Source organism: Rhinolophus sinicus, linkage group LG13 (assembly GCF_036562045.2).
Source record: "Rhinolophus sinicus isolate RSC01 linkage group LG13, ASM3656204v1, whole genome shotgun sequence".
NCBI classification, from domain to species: domain Eukaryota; kingdom Metazoa; phylum Chordata; class Mammalia; order Chiroptera; family Rhinolophidae; genus Rhinolophus; species Rhinolophus sinicus.
In genome coordinates, this window is record NC_133762.1 from 9,568,828 (window position 1) to 9,585,359 (window position 16,532).

At 44.6% G+C, this 16,532-nt stretch overlaps 1 protein-coding gene across 16 annotated transcripts in view; it reads right to left on the reverse strand.

The window, feature by feature from the left end:
- The window catches only part of SV2B (synaptic vesicle glycoprotein 2B), a 100,833-nt gene that overhangs the window by 24,409 nt on the left and 59,892 nt on the right, over positions 1-16,532 (reverse strand). For all 16 annotated transcript variants that reach the window (XM_019726699.2, XM_074318264.1, XM_019726696.2 and 13 more), the window contains 3 exons: positions 5,477-5,657; positions 4,987-5,138; positions 66-199 (listed from right to left, as the gene is read on the reverse strand). In XM_019726699.2, coding sequence (XP_019582258.1) covers positions 66-199; positions 4,987-5,138; positions 5,477-5,657 — 467 coding nt within the window. The remainder of the gene's footprint in view (positions 1-65; positions 200-4,986; positions 5,139-5,476; positions 5,658-16,532) is intronic.

The window sequence follows — 16,532 nt, forward strand, 5'->3', positions numbered from 1 at the left end:
CGAAAGCCGGGCTCACTCCTGTCGCCGGCCCACTGCTTTCACTAGGGATGGGGCTGCCGACTCACCTCTAGCAGAAACCGGGGGCTCTCTGGCATGAACTTCAGGGCCACCATGGAGACAGTGCAGGGCAGAGCGCAGACGATGACAAACACTCTCCAGCTGTGGAAATGGTAATGGGTGCCCATGCTGAAGCCCCAGCCTGTGAAGAAGACATCAGAGGATTTGTGACACTGTCTTAGGGGAAACTGAAAACACTGGCTCTCCAACTGCAGGGCACCACCTGGGGAGCAGGTTCAAATGTAGGCTCCCCGCTGTGCCCCCCAAGCTTCTGATTCCAAGTCAGGGACAGACGCTGGAACTCTGTATCCTGACAACCTCCCTGCCCCGGCCCCGTAAGTCTGGCCTGACGTTTACAGGCCTTAGATGAAAGTACAAATAGAAGCAACAGCCCATATTTTTATATATCCATTGAAATTTAAGTTCACAAACTGTCACATAATAGATGTTCTGTCCCCCTGCCCTGACAAAACACCAAAGGCCAGGCCCAGAACTGCACAGGACAGGACCCACCCTTTCGGGACCCCCTTCTGACCCCTCCTGGAACCCCTTCCCCAGGGTGAGTCCTCATGTGTCGACACACCAAACACACCACCATGGTGAGAATGGGCAGTGATCCCCTGAGTTCCGTGCAAATTCCTGAGTCCTGAGTCCCCAGAGCAGGATCTGATGGAGTGGGGGTCAGGGCGTCAGAGACCCCTTGCCTCACAGGAAGGGGTACAGCTGGAGGAAAGCCAAGGCAGGGCCATATAGGACTCAAGTTTCCGTAGAAGATTCCTCTTACCCAGGTCAAAGGCCAATATCAGCTCTCAGTGATTCCAACACATAGGGTTCAGGGTCACACTTTGAAAATCACTGTCAGTCATAATATTAAAACTATGTTTTTAAATTCTAAAGAAGCTGAGCATCTACATTCTAATGAATTTTGCCATCATTGAAATGGAGGGGTGACCAGCTCCCACTCAGCTGTCATTATTCAAAGCATTTCTAAAATTCATTTTCAGAATCTACAAAACATTATTTCGAATATCCTCATGGGTCACACACTTCCCTCTTTTTAGGAATGGTCCCACAGTGGGAAGAGCTTGGACTGTTGCAGTCACATCTATCAGAATTCAAGGCACGTGTTTCTCATGTCATTATTGGGCTGATGGGTTTTCACAGCTACAGAGGGCATCTCATGATACCTGCACTGATTTGCCACATGGGAATGCTCCCCGCAACCAATAGGAACTCACCTGCTTTTAGGGGAGCTCTGATTGGTTCAGAAATAGCTACATGGCATTTAGTGCCAACGATGTGGAGTAAAACAGGCAAATACCAGTAAAGATCGGCAAAGGAATTGTTTGTGGTTTTTTTTGAAGCCAAGGTTATAAAATAAAGAGACTGGTTTTCTCACGCCACTCAAAGTATCTCTGAAGACAATTCCAACAGCATTTTTTTTAAAAAGCAAAACTATACAGTCAAATATATTGATTTCTAAAGTTCAAAGGGTAATCCTTATTTGACTGTAAAAATCTCTATTCCATTAACTTTAAAATATACCACATGGCCAGCTCCAGGGCTGGGCAGTTGATGTCTTGAATTTTCTATGAATCCCCATTGTACTTTGAGTTTCTACGTGCTATGGAAACCTAACCAACATCTGCTGTTTCTGCAGGGGTTTCCTACTCAGTGTGCACAATGAAAGGACAAGCCAGAGGGACTCCCGGGTAGAGAAGTGTGAGGCTGTGACCGCGTTGAAACATCTGGCCACACAACACACGTGCCATCCAACCTTCTCAATCAGAATCACATCTCTTTTCCACAGCATGGTCTCTTCTCTTTCCATCTCACCGGGGTTTGTTTGTTTGTTTGAGTTTTAATTAAAAAGCCTTTCCCTTCTCCTGAGAGTGACACTAGGAAGATAAAAACCATCAAATTATTTACACATGCTCAACTCACGTTCGAAAATGATTCTGGCGTAATTGCAAGTCAAATTGATCAAAACTATACAGCAGGCAAACTTAGGTGGATAACAAGGGAAGAAAGGCAGAAGCAGGTATGTTTATAAAGTATTTTGACTGAGAACAATTTTTTTTCCCTTAATGAGAATGGGTAAGTTATCCAAAATCCATCATCCCCTTATGCATATGGTTTTTATGGTGATTTTAGTCAACTGCACTTAACGCATTTATGAGTCACATCTTTGGGGCCTTAAATTAAATAAAATTTAACAGCGAACTGCTCCCGAATACATGGAACAGCTATTAATTTGGAGACAGGGATTGTTCTGCTCACTGATCTTTGAGCTTGCCCTACTTTTCTGCATCAGGATTTCACAAACAGATGGTGGTGTTGACTACAATGGGAATTAATCTTCCATAATATATCCATTTTTTTTCTGAGTTCCCAGGAAAACATTCTGCGCTTTGTCGTTTTCTTTCTCAATGACTCAGTCACCCAAATTCCTGGTGCCAAGACCTCCCATCGCTTCGTTCCTGCGACAGCAATTAAAGGGGTTGCACAAGCTGTACAGAAACATCACCCTCCTTTCTGAAGTTACCCTTGGGGGAGCTTGGGGGGTGATGAGAGGGTTAATGTCTTAGGCATATTGAGGAATATCGTCAGATGCCTGGTTCACTATGGACAAAACAGCTGGTCCTGGTAAAATGAGGCTTAAAATAAATCATCACTCCTGTGAGACTGTGACTCAATTCCACCATATTTCTAGGTTACGCCTCTTTCATTTGAGTCAGACCATGCAAGAAGCTTATATCTTTTAAATGGAATGTAAACGTCACAGATTTCATATAGGCAGACCCAAAAAAAAAAAAAAAAAAAATCTTGTCTAGTTGGGGTGAAGTATTAGGCTGGTGCAAAAGTAATTGCGGTTTAAAAGGTTAAAAATAACTACAAAACCACAAGTACTTCTGCACCAACCTAATATTTAACCACAAGCCCTGCTATCATCCAGCAGTGGTCAGCCAGCAGCCGTGCAGCCCCTCTGCCACGGGATCCCATTCCATTTTGGACAATGTGCGTCCAACATGCATGATTTTGTTGCTTTCTTAGAAACCAGGTACCCAGACATTGGTGTGTGTTTGTGTGTGAAGTGAAGTGAAAAAACAATGCAGTTTGTAGTGACTATGGTGGGTTACTCCCTTCACAACATCCGTCCGTCCTTCCTTCTCTATTGTGTTGCACACATGTGGTTTGGGTGGGACTGACCCCACCCCCGGTGCCAGGAACGAGGAAGGAAGTATATGGAACCCATTCAGGACCTGGCATCCTCTGTGGTGTGTTGATTGGCTGAGGTGGGTACATGACCTAAGCTGACCCAATCAGAGGGAAGCCAAAGACCTCTGCTCATTGGTCGAGTGTGAGGGCCTGCTTTCCTTGTGGAGCAAACAGTCTGCAAATAGGAGGCCGAAAACTGCTAATACTGTCTAGTAGGGAGCTAGCCCCACACTCCCCTTTCCATTCCATGAACTGCTGAACGTTAGGGCTGGCAGGGGCTCTCTCCATTCAGTTCTCTTTGCTTCCTCCCCCTCCAATTTTTGGGTGAAAGAACCAAGGCTGGCCGTGATGGAGTAACTTGTTCCAAATCACACAGCACCATTACTTCGACTCAGCTTTTATCCAGATTTTATTTGTTCCCCTTCCCCAAAAAGGTTTTTTTACTCAATTTAAGTGTGGAAATATGAATACATTTCCTTAGTGTTCATACATTTTGATTGGCTAACAAGATTTGGGGCCGGTGGGATGTAGCAGAGAGGATATGCCCCATCTCCTAGCCGGCCCTTCAAAACCACCCATGGACAACTGCCTGTGCTCTGTCCCCAAACCAGAGACCTTCAAGCTACATGTGGAAGCTGGTGGAAACACATGCTAGAAGGAGTCTGAATCCCCAAATTACTGATGAACAGAGCCACCTGCAGATCAGAGACAGCAGCCACACTTTACAGTAGGGGGACATGTCTACTGTGTTAAACCACTGACATTTCAGGGTTTATCAGGGTAATGACCCAGCTGTACCTTAACTGATAAAATAGGCATCGTTTGCACCAAAATACTTAAAAAGATACACATGGAACCTCCGTGAGCTCAGAACACACAGAGGAACAGATTTAAAACAAGGACACCAAGGAGGTAAATGGGCAGAGACAGGTTGGTTAGTTTCACAGGCAGTTCTCTGCCGCCCCCAATAAGTCAGCAGGATTTTAAATCAAAGCCTACGCCCATAATTGGCGGCGTACCAGAAATGATGCTGAAGGATGTTGATGGTTATTTGTTGTCGAGGATACTCAAAAGGCATCATCAAATGCTCCCTCCTTTACTCTTAACCAAACCAATAGTGAAAGTTAACATGGCCAGGGCTCTGTGTAGAGAATCCACTTTTTTGCAATTATCCAGGATAATAACATTGTCCTGGCTGAAGATGACCTGGTCTGTCAGGGCTGCTCCACTCTGCAGTCTATAGGAGACTGCATGGGGGCCTGGGGGGGAGGGGGTGACAGGAACATCAGGACCAAGGTCTCAAGGTCATACCAGGGATGTGACCTTGGCCAAATCGCCAACTTCTCTTGGCTTCTGTTACATCATCTATAAAACGGGGTTATCGAAACCTCACTTTTTCGGGGGAGGAGGGCTGGAGGAGACAATGGGTGAACTCCTTTCAAATAAAAGGAAGAAAAGAAGAAAGGGAAGGAGAGAAGAAGGGAAGGGGAGGGTGGAGGGAGTGAGGACAGACTGTATTTTTTCCAGAAAGACGTGTATTGAAATTAGCAATGTGTCCCCAGGATTGGACGTTCGTTAGAAAGACCAAGGTCATACAGAGGAACTGCGTGTGTGCATGGGGAATAAGGCTGAGCACGGCAAATGTCGTTTGGATGCAGGTGCCATAGGAACAAGGGCCCGTGGGCTCTATTTTTGAGCCACAGTGCTCACCATAATGTGGAATGATGGTCCAGGCCATGGCAGACGCATAAATGCCCCCCGTCATCCAGAAGATACCCAACCAACTGAGGTGCTCTCCTCGCTTCTCCCGAGATAAGAATTCAGAAAAATAGGCAAAAACGATGGGCAGAGCGCCCCCAATACTGCAGAGAGAAAAATGCCAGAAAGAAAAGAATCAAGTTACACAGTAAAAGTGGTCAGAGAAGAAACCAAGTTGCCTTATACCCCACCATCCTCAGACTCTGGTGAAAGAACCCAGAGAATTTGAAAGACTGCCCAAGGCAGCGCTGGGTTATTTTGACCGAATGCACTGACTTTACGACCTGACCCCTTTCTAAGGGTCAACTTCAATATAGTATCTTGGAAGTCAAACAAAAAAACGCAGCCCCAGGTTTTGCGCAAGTGCCACTCAGAGCTGGAGGACCAGGATAGAAGGACCATTGGTGGAGGACGTTTCCGCGGAAGCTCTGAGATTACATACCCGATGCCTGAGATGAGTCGGCAGAACAGGAAGCCTCCATAACCCTGCACGAAGGAGGAGAGGGAGGCAAAGGAGGCATTGAGCGCCAGAGACATGCTGAGGGCTCTCTTCCTCCCCAGCTTATCAGCCAGGCCCCCCAGGACGAAGGCCCCCGCCATCATTCCCAGGTAGACGATCATACCTGTGAGGGGCGAGATGGGAGAGAGAGAAAAGACAGGATATTAGAGACCATGTGATGTTTCAAAAAATCCGACGCCCATTTTTATGCATCCATAGAAACTCCACGTCACAGACAAAAGGTGGAATGCAACAGAAGTTCGTGTCAAATTAGAAGTTCGTGTCAAATTAGAAGTTCTGTACAAATTCAACTTCTTAGGAATGCTATTCAGAAAACTAAAATAGGCTCAGCAGGCTTACACATCTGTACACATACTAAATCAGATCAACCACAAGTGGGTTCAATGTACCCTCCCCTTACAGGCTACTCTTTTAGGGACATAATCTGCGCATGAAGAAAATGCTGTCATTTTATTTTTAAGCCAAAAACAAAATGTTTGTGTACAAAAGTCCTTACCTGCAGGGTAATGTTTAAAGAGAGGATTTCCAGGGGAAAGTGTGGCAAAGCGGGAATGGGGAACATCGGGAAGGAAGAAAATTGGTACAAGTGAAAAACAGCAATTGCCAATGAGACCAGCTATTTTGAAAACCCCCAGATTTTACTGAACACCCAAAAAGGACCTTTTCCAAGCTACAACCCATGTTCCCATTTCTTAGGGGAATGTGGACGAGAGTAGCAATGAGCTGTCCTTTCTGAAGTGCCTGTAATTACTGCTTGCCTTATAATAAAATCAGTTCATTTAAGCTATCACATGCATATATGGCTGTAGAGATGTTTGTGGTATTCCAGTGAAAGCCAGCATGCTCACAGAAATGGCAAATCTCCCCAAGCACACAGATGATTCTTTCCTATTAAATACTGAGTGCACATTCATTATCAACGACTGTGTTGGTACGGTCTTGACTAAACCCACGGAGGAAACTTTGCAGAAGGACTTGCATGCAAAGAAAATGTTGAATACAAATTCTGCAAGTATCCTTTTGCCCAGCCTTGGCGGTACATCAAATGATGAACACAAACTGTCTTTCACAGCCAGGAAAATTCTCCTGGACCTCTGGATACTTTCTTTATGCAGATGTGCGCCAGGAAGGACCCACGTAAAGCAAAGAGCTACAATTAGCTGGTTCAACAGCTTGAAGGTACATCCCCAAAAGCAAAAAGCTAACTACACTCTGCTTTATCTCCCCAGTGGTAGAGTTCCTTCTTTTTATATTTTATTTATTGCATTGAGGGTTAATTGACATGCGACATTGTATTCGTTTCCGGTATACAACTTCATGACTCAATATTTGTATATATTGTGAAACGGTCACCACAATAAGTCTACTTAACATCCGTCACCATACAGAGTTACAGAATTTTTTTCTTGTGATGAGAACTTCTAAGATTTATTCTCTTAGCAACTTTCAAATATGCAACATAGTATTATTAAGTACAGTCGCCATGTTGTACATTACTGCCCTATGACTTATTTATTTTAAAACTGGAAATGTGTACCTTTTGACTCTCTTCTCCCACCCACCCACCCCCACCTCTGGCCACCACCAATCTGTTCTGTGGTGTTTTGTTTTGTTTTAAAATTCCACATATAAGTGAGATCATACCGTATTTGTCTTTCTTTGTCTGGCTTATTTTACTTAGCATAATGCTCTCAGGGTCTATCCATGTTGTTGCAAATGGCAATATTTTATTCTTTTTTATGGCTGAATAATATTCCTCTGTGTGTGTGTGTGTGTGTGTGTGCATATGGCACATTTTTTAACCCATTTATTTGTCTATGGACACTTAGGTTGTTTCTTTATCTTGGCTATTGTAAATAATGCTGCAATTAACATGGGGGTGCCAGATTTCCTTCTTTTATTATTTTCAAAGTCACGAAATACATTATTTCCTTTTTCTTTTCAGTATATGATGTCACTTCATGAAACATGCCTATGAGCCTTCAAGTATGTATTAAATGCCAGTTATTAGGTAAGGAAAACACAATACAAACACATAAAAATCCCTGCCTTCATGGAGCTTACATTCTAGTTGGGGAAAAGAGATAGTAAATAAATGAGTAAAATATATAGTAAGTGGACTACTGATCAGAGAAAAATAATGTGTGTGTGTGTGGCACGGGGAGAGCCAGGGTGGGAGGTGGCAATTTTAAATAAGGCAGTTTGGGAAGTTTTCACGGAGGTGGGACATTGGGGGAAAGACCTGAATGGAGCCACACATGGGAATATCTCAGGGAAACTGCTGAACCTTGTGTTCCTGGGTTCTTTCCGGGGGCGGTTTTTCTGCACACTTGGAAGATTCCCAGAGAAGTGACACAGTGAGGATTTCCCATTCTCCCTATTTCCCAGCCCTCAGCTCAGGAAATGTACTGAACCATTTCGCACTAGATCGGGCCACTGACATTTGTGAGAAAATGAGTCACGATTTGCAAATCCAACTCACAGCATGTGTCACGTTGTATTGTAACAATGTGTGGGTCCGTGTTCCCTGCTCGATTGGAAGTTGATCTGCCTGATCCAGCTCTGACTCGCCAAAAGTTTTCAACATCTGGTTCCCTGCAGAATTAATCTTGCTCAGATGTGAGCCATTGCAGAACTGCCCTACTCACTGATCAGGGCATTTTAAAACCATCTTCTGCTGCCAGGACCCATCCCCACCAAGCAAGCACGAGTGATGCTCCCAGGCCACCAGTTTGGAATTTCAACAATGAACATCGTGTCAGTTATTAAGCTATTGCCTCTCAGCTCTGCAGCCACCCTTTTTGCCCCTCTCTGTCCACAAACCCCACATGTGCTTCGCCAGCCCCTCCCTGCTGGGCCTTGCCAGTAGGGGGCACTAGAGAGAGGCTTAAAGGTTACAGAAGGAAGGAAGAGCGGTGCTTTCTGTTCTTGTGCATTGCACGGTGCAGTCCTTTTTTCACTCTGCAGCAGCAATGCCCCTCCACGGTAGCAGCTGAATCCAGTTCACAGAACCAGCCACACCCTGCCCTCCTTTCCAGGTCCACACCAGCACCAGGCAGCCAAGGTCCCCTTGCCAGAGATTTGAGCTGCAGCCCCATGAGGCCCCTTCTCTGAGCTTCTAAGTTATAACCATTCCAATCTGTTCCCTTTCTCCCCCCATTCCTCAGGGGCAGCAACTGCCCCCTGCGTTCTTCGCCTCAGCTTACTTTTTTTAGAACATTCCACTTGTCCGCTTAATAATGTTTATATTCAGTCTCTCTGTGCGAATGTGGTACGATTTCTGTCTCCTGAGTATACACTCACGCATCCAGACACACAGGGAAATTGATGCATCTTAGAGGTTAGCTATCGATTCCAAGAGGAGGCTGCGCCCCAGAGAAAGTCAGTGACTTTCCGGAACCTTGCGGTTGGCCCAGGATCAGCACACACTGTCCTGCTTGTCTCCTGGCCCCACGCCTGGTGTTTTTGTGCTACCAAAAGACTGCCCAAGGCAAAGGAGGAACGAGAGAGAACACGGAATGCTTCTCAGAATGCTGTTGCAGAGGACGAGATGACGCCAGCCCAAAATACACCACTTTGGCAGAAGGATTACTGTGAGCTCAAGACAGTTGAGAAACAGCAGACACCAAAACAAACAAACAAACAAAAAACAAAAACAAAAATCCCCCTCTCTGCCCTGCCCCCCATTTGCCTAACAGCACGTGCTGCTTAAAGTCAAACACCAGAGACTCTTATCAGCCCAGACACAGCACCAAGAGCAATCTACGTACGGAACCTTACTGATTTTGATGTATCACTTGCTTTACAAACATAGCCATGGATTTAGGGTGGTCCTTGGAGAGACACTGAACTTCTGAATTGGTACGACTTCCTTCAGAAATGACAGTGCATCTAAACGCAGGGATGTGGGAAAGAGGCGGCCTGGCCTGGGGCAAAGAGTGCGCCTGGGGTTGTGTTGGAGCCTGGTGCGTTCTGGGAACTTCGCTGAGCCTCATTTTCCTCATGTGCAAAATCAGAAAACTGATGACCTATCACTGGAGATCGCTGGGGAAGTTAAATGACTTTGTGTATCAAACGTGCCCGGCCCATAATAAACACCAAGTACCATTCGTTTATATTCCTATTGCACCTTTGAATATCATTGTATCAGTCTCAAAAGATGTGATTACCTACCTTGCCATTGAAAGTGGAGAAAGATTCAGGAGAACACTTTGCTAACAATACAAACTGTTCTTTTTTTTTTTTTTTTTTGTCAAAATAGTCCACATCTACTGACAGAAATACATTTTGTGGTAAATACAACTAAGAAAGCACACACACACACACACACACAAACTTACTAAAGCACTCTTAACTTCCATTAGTTTGCCCCATATATTTACCTTCTCACACTCTGCCACTCAGGAAAGCCTAAAACCTTTTTCGTTTTTCTTGTCACTGCTCTACAAATTCATTTTTCTTTGTGACGACGCTATCCTAGCCCAAGTTCTAACCACCCCTCTGAGTTGCTCGTGTGTATGCACACGGTGTTAATAAGCTGTTTGTTTTTCTCTTGTTAATCCGTTTTTTCTCAGTTCAGTTCCCAGGACCCCCAACCATAGAAACAAGGACTGAGGGAAGACGTTTTCCCTCCCCTGACTGTCTTTGGAGGCTATGAAAATAAACAATGGAGGGAAAATGGGCCTATCCACAGAGAAGAAAAATATGAAATTAACGACAACTCCAGAATGGCTATGCTATTAAACTCATTTAAAATCTGTCTTTAGCAGAAGAAATTAAGACGATAAATTTGGAAAATTAGAGTGCAATGAAGTTATCAAAAATTACTTCAGCAGGGAGCAGATAAGGAACTAGTTAGAAAGCTAGAGAGTCTATCACCCTTCACTTCCACCCAATAAGCTCAGGGGCATATTAGGGCGATATCCCCCTAATACACTGAGCTTTTTAAGGCAATTAAGAACCTTGGTTGCTACTTGCAGAGTAGGGAGGATGGAGGTGAAGGCGGGAGGCACGGTGGGGAGGGAAGGGATTTGAATCCAGAACAGGCATCCTAGGAAGGGGGAGGAGCTTGCACTGATAGGTGTCAAGAAAGAAGATGCCCAGTCTGGAGAGTGAGATGGCCTGGGCCACAGTCCTGGTTCCACTGATTCCTGGCATTGGACCACAGCCATCCATGCGGCTCTTTCTGATCACGGCTCCTTCTCTGTAAACCTCAGATAATAGGGCCCATCTTGCAGAGTTGTTAGGATTATATAGGACAGTGGACTGAAAGTCTCAAGCAGGATGCCTGGCACAAAAGGAAATGCACAATTAAGAAAAGCTGCTACTGTTGTTATGAGCGGTGCAGTAGAGAATTGGCTGTGACCTGAGAAAGATACAGAATTAGAAAACTGAAAAATCGTGTGGTGGTATTTTAAAATCAAACCAACCATATATTAAAGGATTTTGTGGAAAAAGGACAGAGACTAGTAGAAGAAACTTATTTATAGCAGCCTGCCCTTTAAATATATCTCTCTCTCGCCTTACCTGAAGACGTCAGATGCCTGTAAAAAGCTCTTTTTGACCAAAATATTTTTCAAGTTTTCTCTAACAAGATATTTTTGCAGGGGGGAGGGGGGATTTTTTATTTTTTTTATTTTTTTTTGCTAACTCTTACTTAGATTTCTTAAATTCCCAGATTAAATGTCATCCCCTTAGACAGGCATCTGTAATGTTGCAAGCTAGGACTCAACTAAGTTTTTTGGTAAAGCACCAGAGAATAAAAATTTCACTTGTAAATAATTTACTTTGCAAATGTTCTATGGCTTCTGTGACACCTTCTCCTTCTTCCTTCATTTTTTTTTTTTTTTAACAATCCTTTAAAAAATAAAAACAAGCCACAGACCTGTGGGCCATTGTTGGCTGACCCGTTTTGTCATCCCTGCTTCTCTTTCTACAACATGCTATTCCTTCCTTCATGTTACATGTGTCTATTTGCCATTATATAGCTATTTATTCAACATCTGATAAGGCCTTTGACTGTAAACTCCTGGAAAGACAGACTGTCGATTCTACTCCCATTGTGGCTCTGGCACGTAATACAGACACTGGTACATAGTAAGCTCTTCATTAATCTCTGTCCAAGAAACACACAGCTGCTGTTAGAGTGTCTCATTCTCTGTCCTCAGACACATACAACCACATACTGTATGGACATGGTTGAGACCAGTCTGTATTCGGAAGTTTCACAACTTATCTTTTTCCACCTGATAAACAACTCCGCAAAGAACACCTTTATGTGTCTTTGTCTGCATGGCTGGGTGTTTGCTCAGAATGAATTCTAAGACATGGAACTGCGAGGTCAAAGGGACTTGATGAGCTTGTGGGTCTTGAGACACAATGCCAGATTTTCTTCTAGAGCTAGTAGGTGTCACCAACCTCTCACCAACTCTCGAGAGGATTTTCACACAGAATATATCCTCTCAACACCACAGGCAGCAGGGTGAGGAAATATATAATCAGACCTGCGCTGACTTATAGGATGATGGGAAATAGAAAACACTCACGCTGCACATTTGAGCAGCCCTGGCCAGCTCCCATGGGCAGGCAGGGGTTCACATTCAGCCTGTTCAGGGGACCCTATGGGGCATTTCAAAGCCGGTTACAGTCCCAGGACCATGTATCTATCTCCCCCTTCCCACAACCAAGCCCTGTTCACATCTGAGATTTGGAAGCTTCCTTCTCTGGAAATGATATCAATCCTTTGCAAAGGGAAAAGCAGCTCATCGGGGCTTGTGCTGCATGAGACTTATAAATAAAGAGGGGTGTTTTACATCCACTGGCCTACAAAGGGCCCTCTTAGCGGTGCACTCATGAGTTCTACGTTGTACCTGAGTGCTCTCTGATGTGCTTCCTGGCAGAGGGGGTGTGGGGACTCATTTTGTGCCACTGCTGCTCTGGTCTGTACAGGGGGATGGATTATTCCTTGGGACCCTTTTCCTGGCCTGACACAGGAGGGTGGCAGCGTGGCTCCTCAGCTCTCTGGACAGCCTCTCCTGGGCTGACAGTCTAGGCCGCAGGTACACTCAGAGCTCTCGTGACATTGGGGCTGGCTGATGGGAGATGGACTGTGTTACCCTCTCATCTACAAAGATGGCTGTAACCGCCACCAGCAGGCTGATGGAGGCCCAGCATCCACTTTACAACTGCATCTGATTCGAGCGATGCATTTTGCATAAAAGGTTGTCCAAAGGTTATACATGTAATGGGTACCTGGAAATGTCTTTCACGGACAGGACAGCGAGGCAAAGGAGAAGCAATAGACTTTGAAGTCAGACCTAACTGGTTTCAAATCCTAGATCTGTCACTAACTACTTTTTGATAAGTTACTTGAACCTCTTCGAGTTTAAGTTTTCTCCTCTGTAAGATGGTGAAAATAATGCTTCCCTTACAGGTTGTTACAAAGATAAGAAATGTCATGTAAAAAAAATAAATAAATAAAAATAAAAAAACAAAAAATAAATTTAAAAAAAGAAATGTCATGTAAAATACCTGCTATGAAATGGAAGCAAGGGAAGAGCTTATTAAATTTATAACTCTTGGTGGTGGTAGTATAATTATTGTAATGTGTTTTGAAAGTAGAAGAAAGGTAACAGAGGTTGCACCCAGTAAATACCTGACTCTTTGGCGTCAGTTCCTTTTGCTTCTATGTAAGAATCTACACATGAGAAAACAAACCTTCCAATGTCATTACTATAAAATAGCCCACAGTGAACATGAGTGGCAATAGAAGACAAGAAAACTGTGATACATTACGGACTGCAATCCCACATGCATTACTTAAGGTCTCTGAGCAACACTCCCAGTCATGGAAACTGGGGGTTATAACTCTGACCATCTCACAGGATCATTTAAAGGTCCAAATAAGAGGATCTATGAAGACCACTGAAAATCTGTAATGCACCGTGAAGATGTCAACAGGATTTTGGGGGAGGGTCCCATTTTTTTCAATGCTCGTCAAAGTGTGTGCAAATATCCCAACCACCACCATGAGCACAAGAAAGAAACCGTCTGGGGCACAAAGCACAAGAGCAAATCCCCTGACATCTCAGCAGTTCTGATTGACCCTGAGTCTCTGTGTTAACTTCCTAGACCAGGGAGCTGTTAAAAAAATGCCTCCGCCCATAGCTCACCCTAGGGATGCTTACTTAATCATTCTAGAACAGAGCCTGTTTTTTTTGTTTGTTTCTTTGTTTGTCTTAAACAGCTCCCCATGTGCTCTAATGGGCAGACAGGGTTGAAATCACTCATCTAGAGGAATGGTTCTCAACTGGAAGTGATTTTTTTGTCTCCCAGAGGACATGTGCCAATATCTGGAAACATTTTTGTTTGTCATAACAGGAAACTGGGTGCCACAGACATCTGGTGGGCGGAGGCCTGTCGTGCACAGGACAGCACCCCGGGGCGAAGAAGTATCTCGTCTAAAATGTCAGTCATGCGTGTTGTTGACAGAGGCCACACAGAGGACTGGTTTAAAAGACAGAGTCGCTGGCTGATTCCTGTACAAAATGGTTCAGCAATGTTTCTGGTTCCACCTGCTCTCCAGAACCTTGTCACTCCCCCATTCAAGACATGGAGTCTATTTTATTCCTCTGTCCATGAAATTTAAAAGGCCTTTATTATTTCAACAAATAGAATGTAAAGGAAATAGCAGGGCTTGACGTGTTGACTGAGCACATATTTGGTGCCAGGCCCTGGGGCACAGAGTGGCCCCTCCTCTCAGGACCGACACTCTGAATTCAGGGCTAAAGAAAAAGTGGCTTATAAATCACATGTTCTGCCTGGATGCTCACCTCGAATTTGCATATAAAGCAATTAAAGGATAATCTTTTGTTGACAGCAGAGTAATACATCCATCTCTGAGTGCTATGGAAACGCAACTCACAAATGTACTCTAATGAATCCACCCACCTGACACTGCCCCCTTCCTCCCTAGAGCTCAGGCAGACACCAGGCCCCAGGGATCCCCTGTTAGGTTCTAAATCATCTGAAGCATCGGACTCCCTCAGCCTTCCCACTGCAGATGGCAAGAAAAACTAACAGCCAATAAAATATACCCCAAGCAGCTAGCCCCTTCCAGGAAATAAAAATTCTCAAGGCAAAAATGGAACTCTTACCTAAATGTGGGTTCTGTTTCGTTTGGTCAACATGAACGTAAGACTAGCACCCAGTTCCGGCTTAAGAAATCTTTTTATGATTATGGGAAAACTTTGGTGTTAATTTACTAAATACAGCAGGGGATAAAAAAGTTCTGTAACTACCATGGTGACTAAGAAAGTCACATGGGACAGCATATGAAAATGCTGGCCTCACGAGACCCTTCAACTATCCACTTCCCCAGATGCATTTAAACACCCATTTCCTTGACTACAAAGGGGACCCCACAAATGCCTGGAAGTCCAGCCCTGTTCAGGTGGCCGGGCTGCCACTCTTGGGCTGAGCCTAGCATCTTCTTTGCAAAGGCTGAAAGCAAAATTTTGCACAGATGTGGGCTCTCCAGACCCAGTCCCTGTTCCCCTGACTCCCAGCATTTGTCTGGGAAGCCAGCGGGAGCGGCAACGGCTGCAGCTCTGTTAATGAGGCTGCCACAGGCTCCGGGGTGGCGGACAGACCAAGAAGGCGTGAAATCGTTACTGACAGGGCCAGTTGGGATGAACAGGGACGTGGGGTTTCAGCTGAGAATACCACAAAACCAATTACCGTCTTGGAAATGTTTAGATCAATTGGGGACGGTCTGGTTGGATTTTAGTCTGGGGTTTGTCTTGTTTTGTTTTGTTTTCGCCCTTTTAAAAATATCTATTCAAACTTGAAGGCACCTAGCAGAATTTTTTAAATAATGATGATAATCACTGTACTAAAATTCTGTTGGTGTATAAAAACTCCGAGTGACAGCCCTGCTTCTCAAGCCATTTCTTTTGTTTGTATATACTCGGTCTCTTTTGGTTTCCTAATGGTCATATCGGGCACAGTTCTACTCATTGTAAATTGTCCTTATAGTTTAGCAGGGATGGATAAAACAATTCTCAAAAGCCCCCAGGGACAATCCATTATGCAGATGTTTTATAGCCCAATCTTATTTACAGTGGCTCTAATCAGGGGTCGGCAAACTACAGCCCCTAGGCTAAATCCGGCCCACTGCCTTTCCCTGTAAATAAAGTTTTATTAGAACACAGTCCTGTACACTTGTTTACGTTTTGTCTATGGTTGCCTTTGTGCTACCGAGGCAGACTCGATTAGTGGTGACAGAGACCATCTGGGCCTGCAAAGCCTAAAATATTTACTATCTGGGTTTTTACAAAAACTGTTTGCCAACCCATGCTGTAAAACCAGTGCTGGGGACCAGAGTCTCACAAGGTATTTCATAGCACGTATCTCCACAGTAATTAAAGAAGTTTCTGTGTGTGTTAATGCCTGTTTATCCTGCTATAGGTAAATTCTTTCAGGGGCAAGGAATCTGTGTATCTAGTTCAGTATTCTCTCCCCAGAGGCTCGGCAGAAGACAACTACACAGTACACAAGACATAAATATTTGTTGGAGGCATAAGCTAAGTTGCTAAGTAGATTCTGAGTTTTGGAGAGCCACGAGCATGTTTCAGTCTTAAGTCAGAACCTGACTCAACACAAGCCCTCACTAACTGCGTGTCTGCTAAATGATCAATTGCAGGGACTCGAAATGTAGAGAACGGGTATGTTTTGCGGGACATTTAATGACCCAACACAGCCTTGTCTATATACGATGAGTGCCTTCCATGCCACCCCACTGGTGCCCATCCTTTCTCTAACTCCGCCCTCCTCTGTTTCAAGCCCTGATATCTGTTGCTTGGCACTAGCCTCATCACTGATTTGTAACGCTGGTCTTCCATCCTGCAGAATCCATCTGTGCTTCACACTGTGGTTCCCCAGAGCCTGCAGGGGCTCTGTGCTCAGCCCAGCAATCATT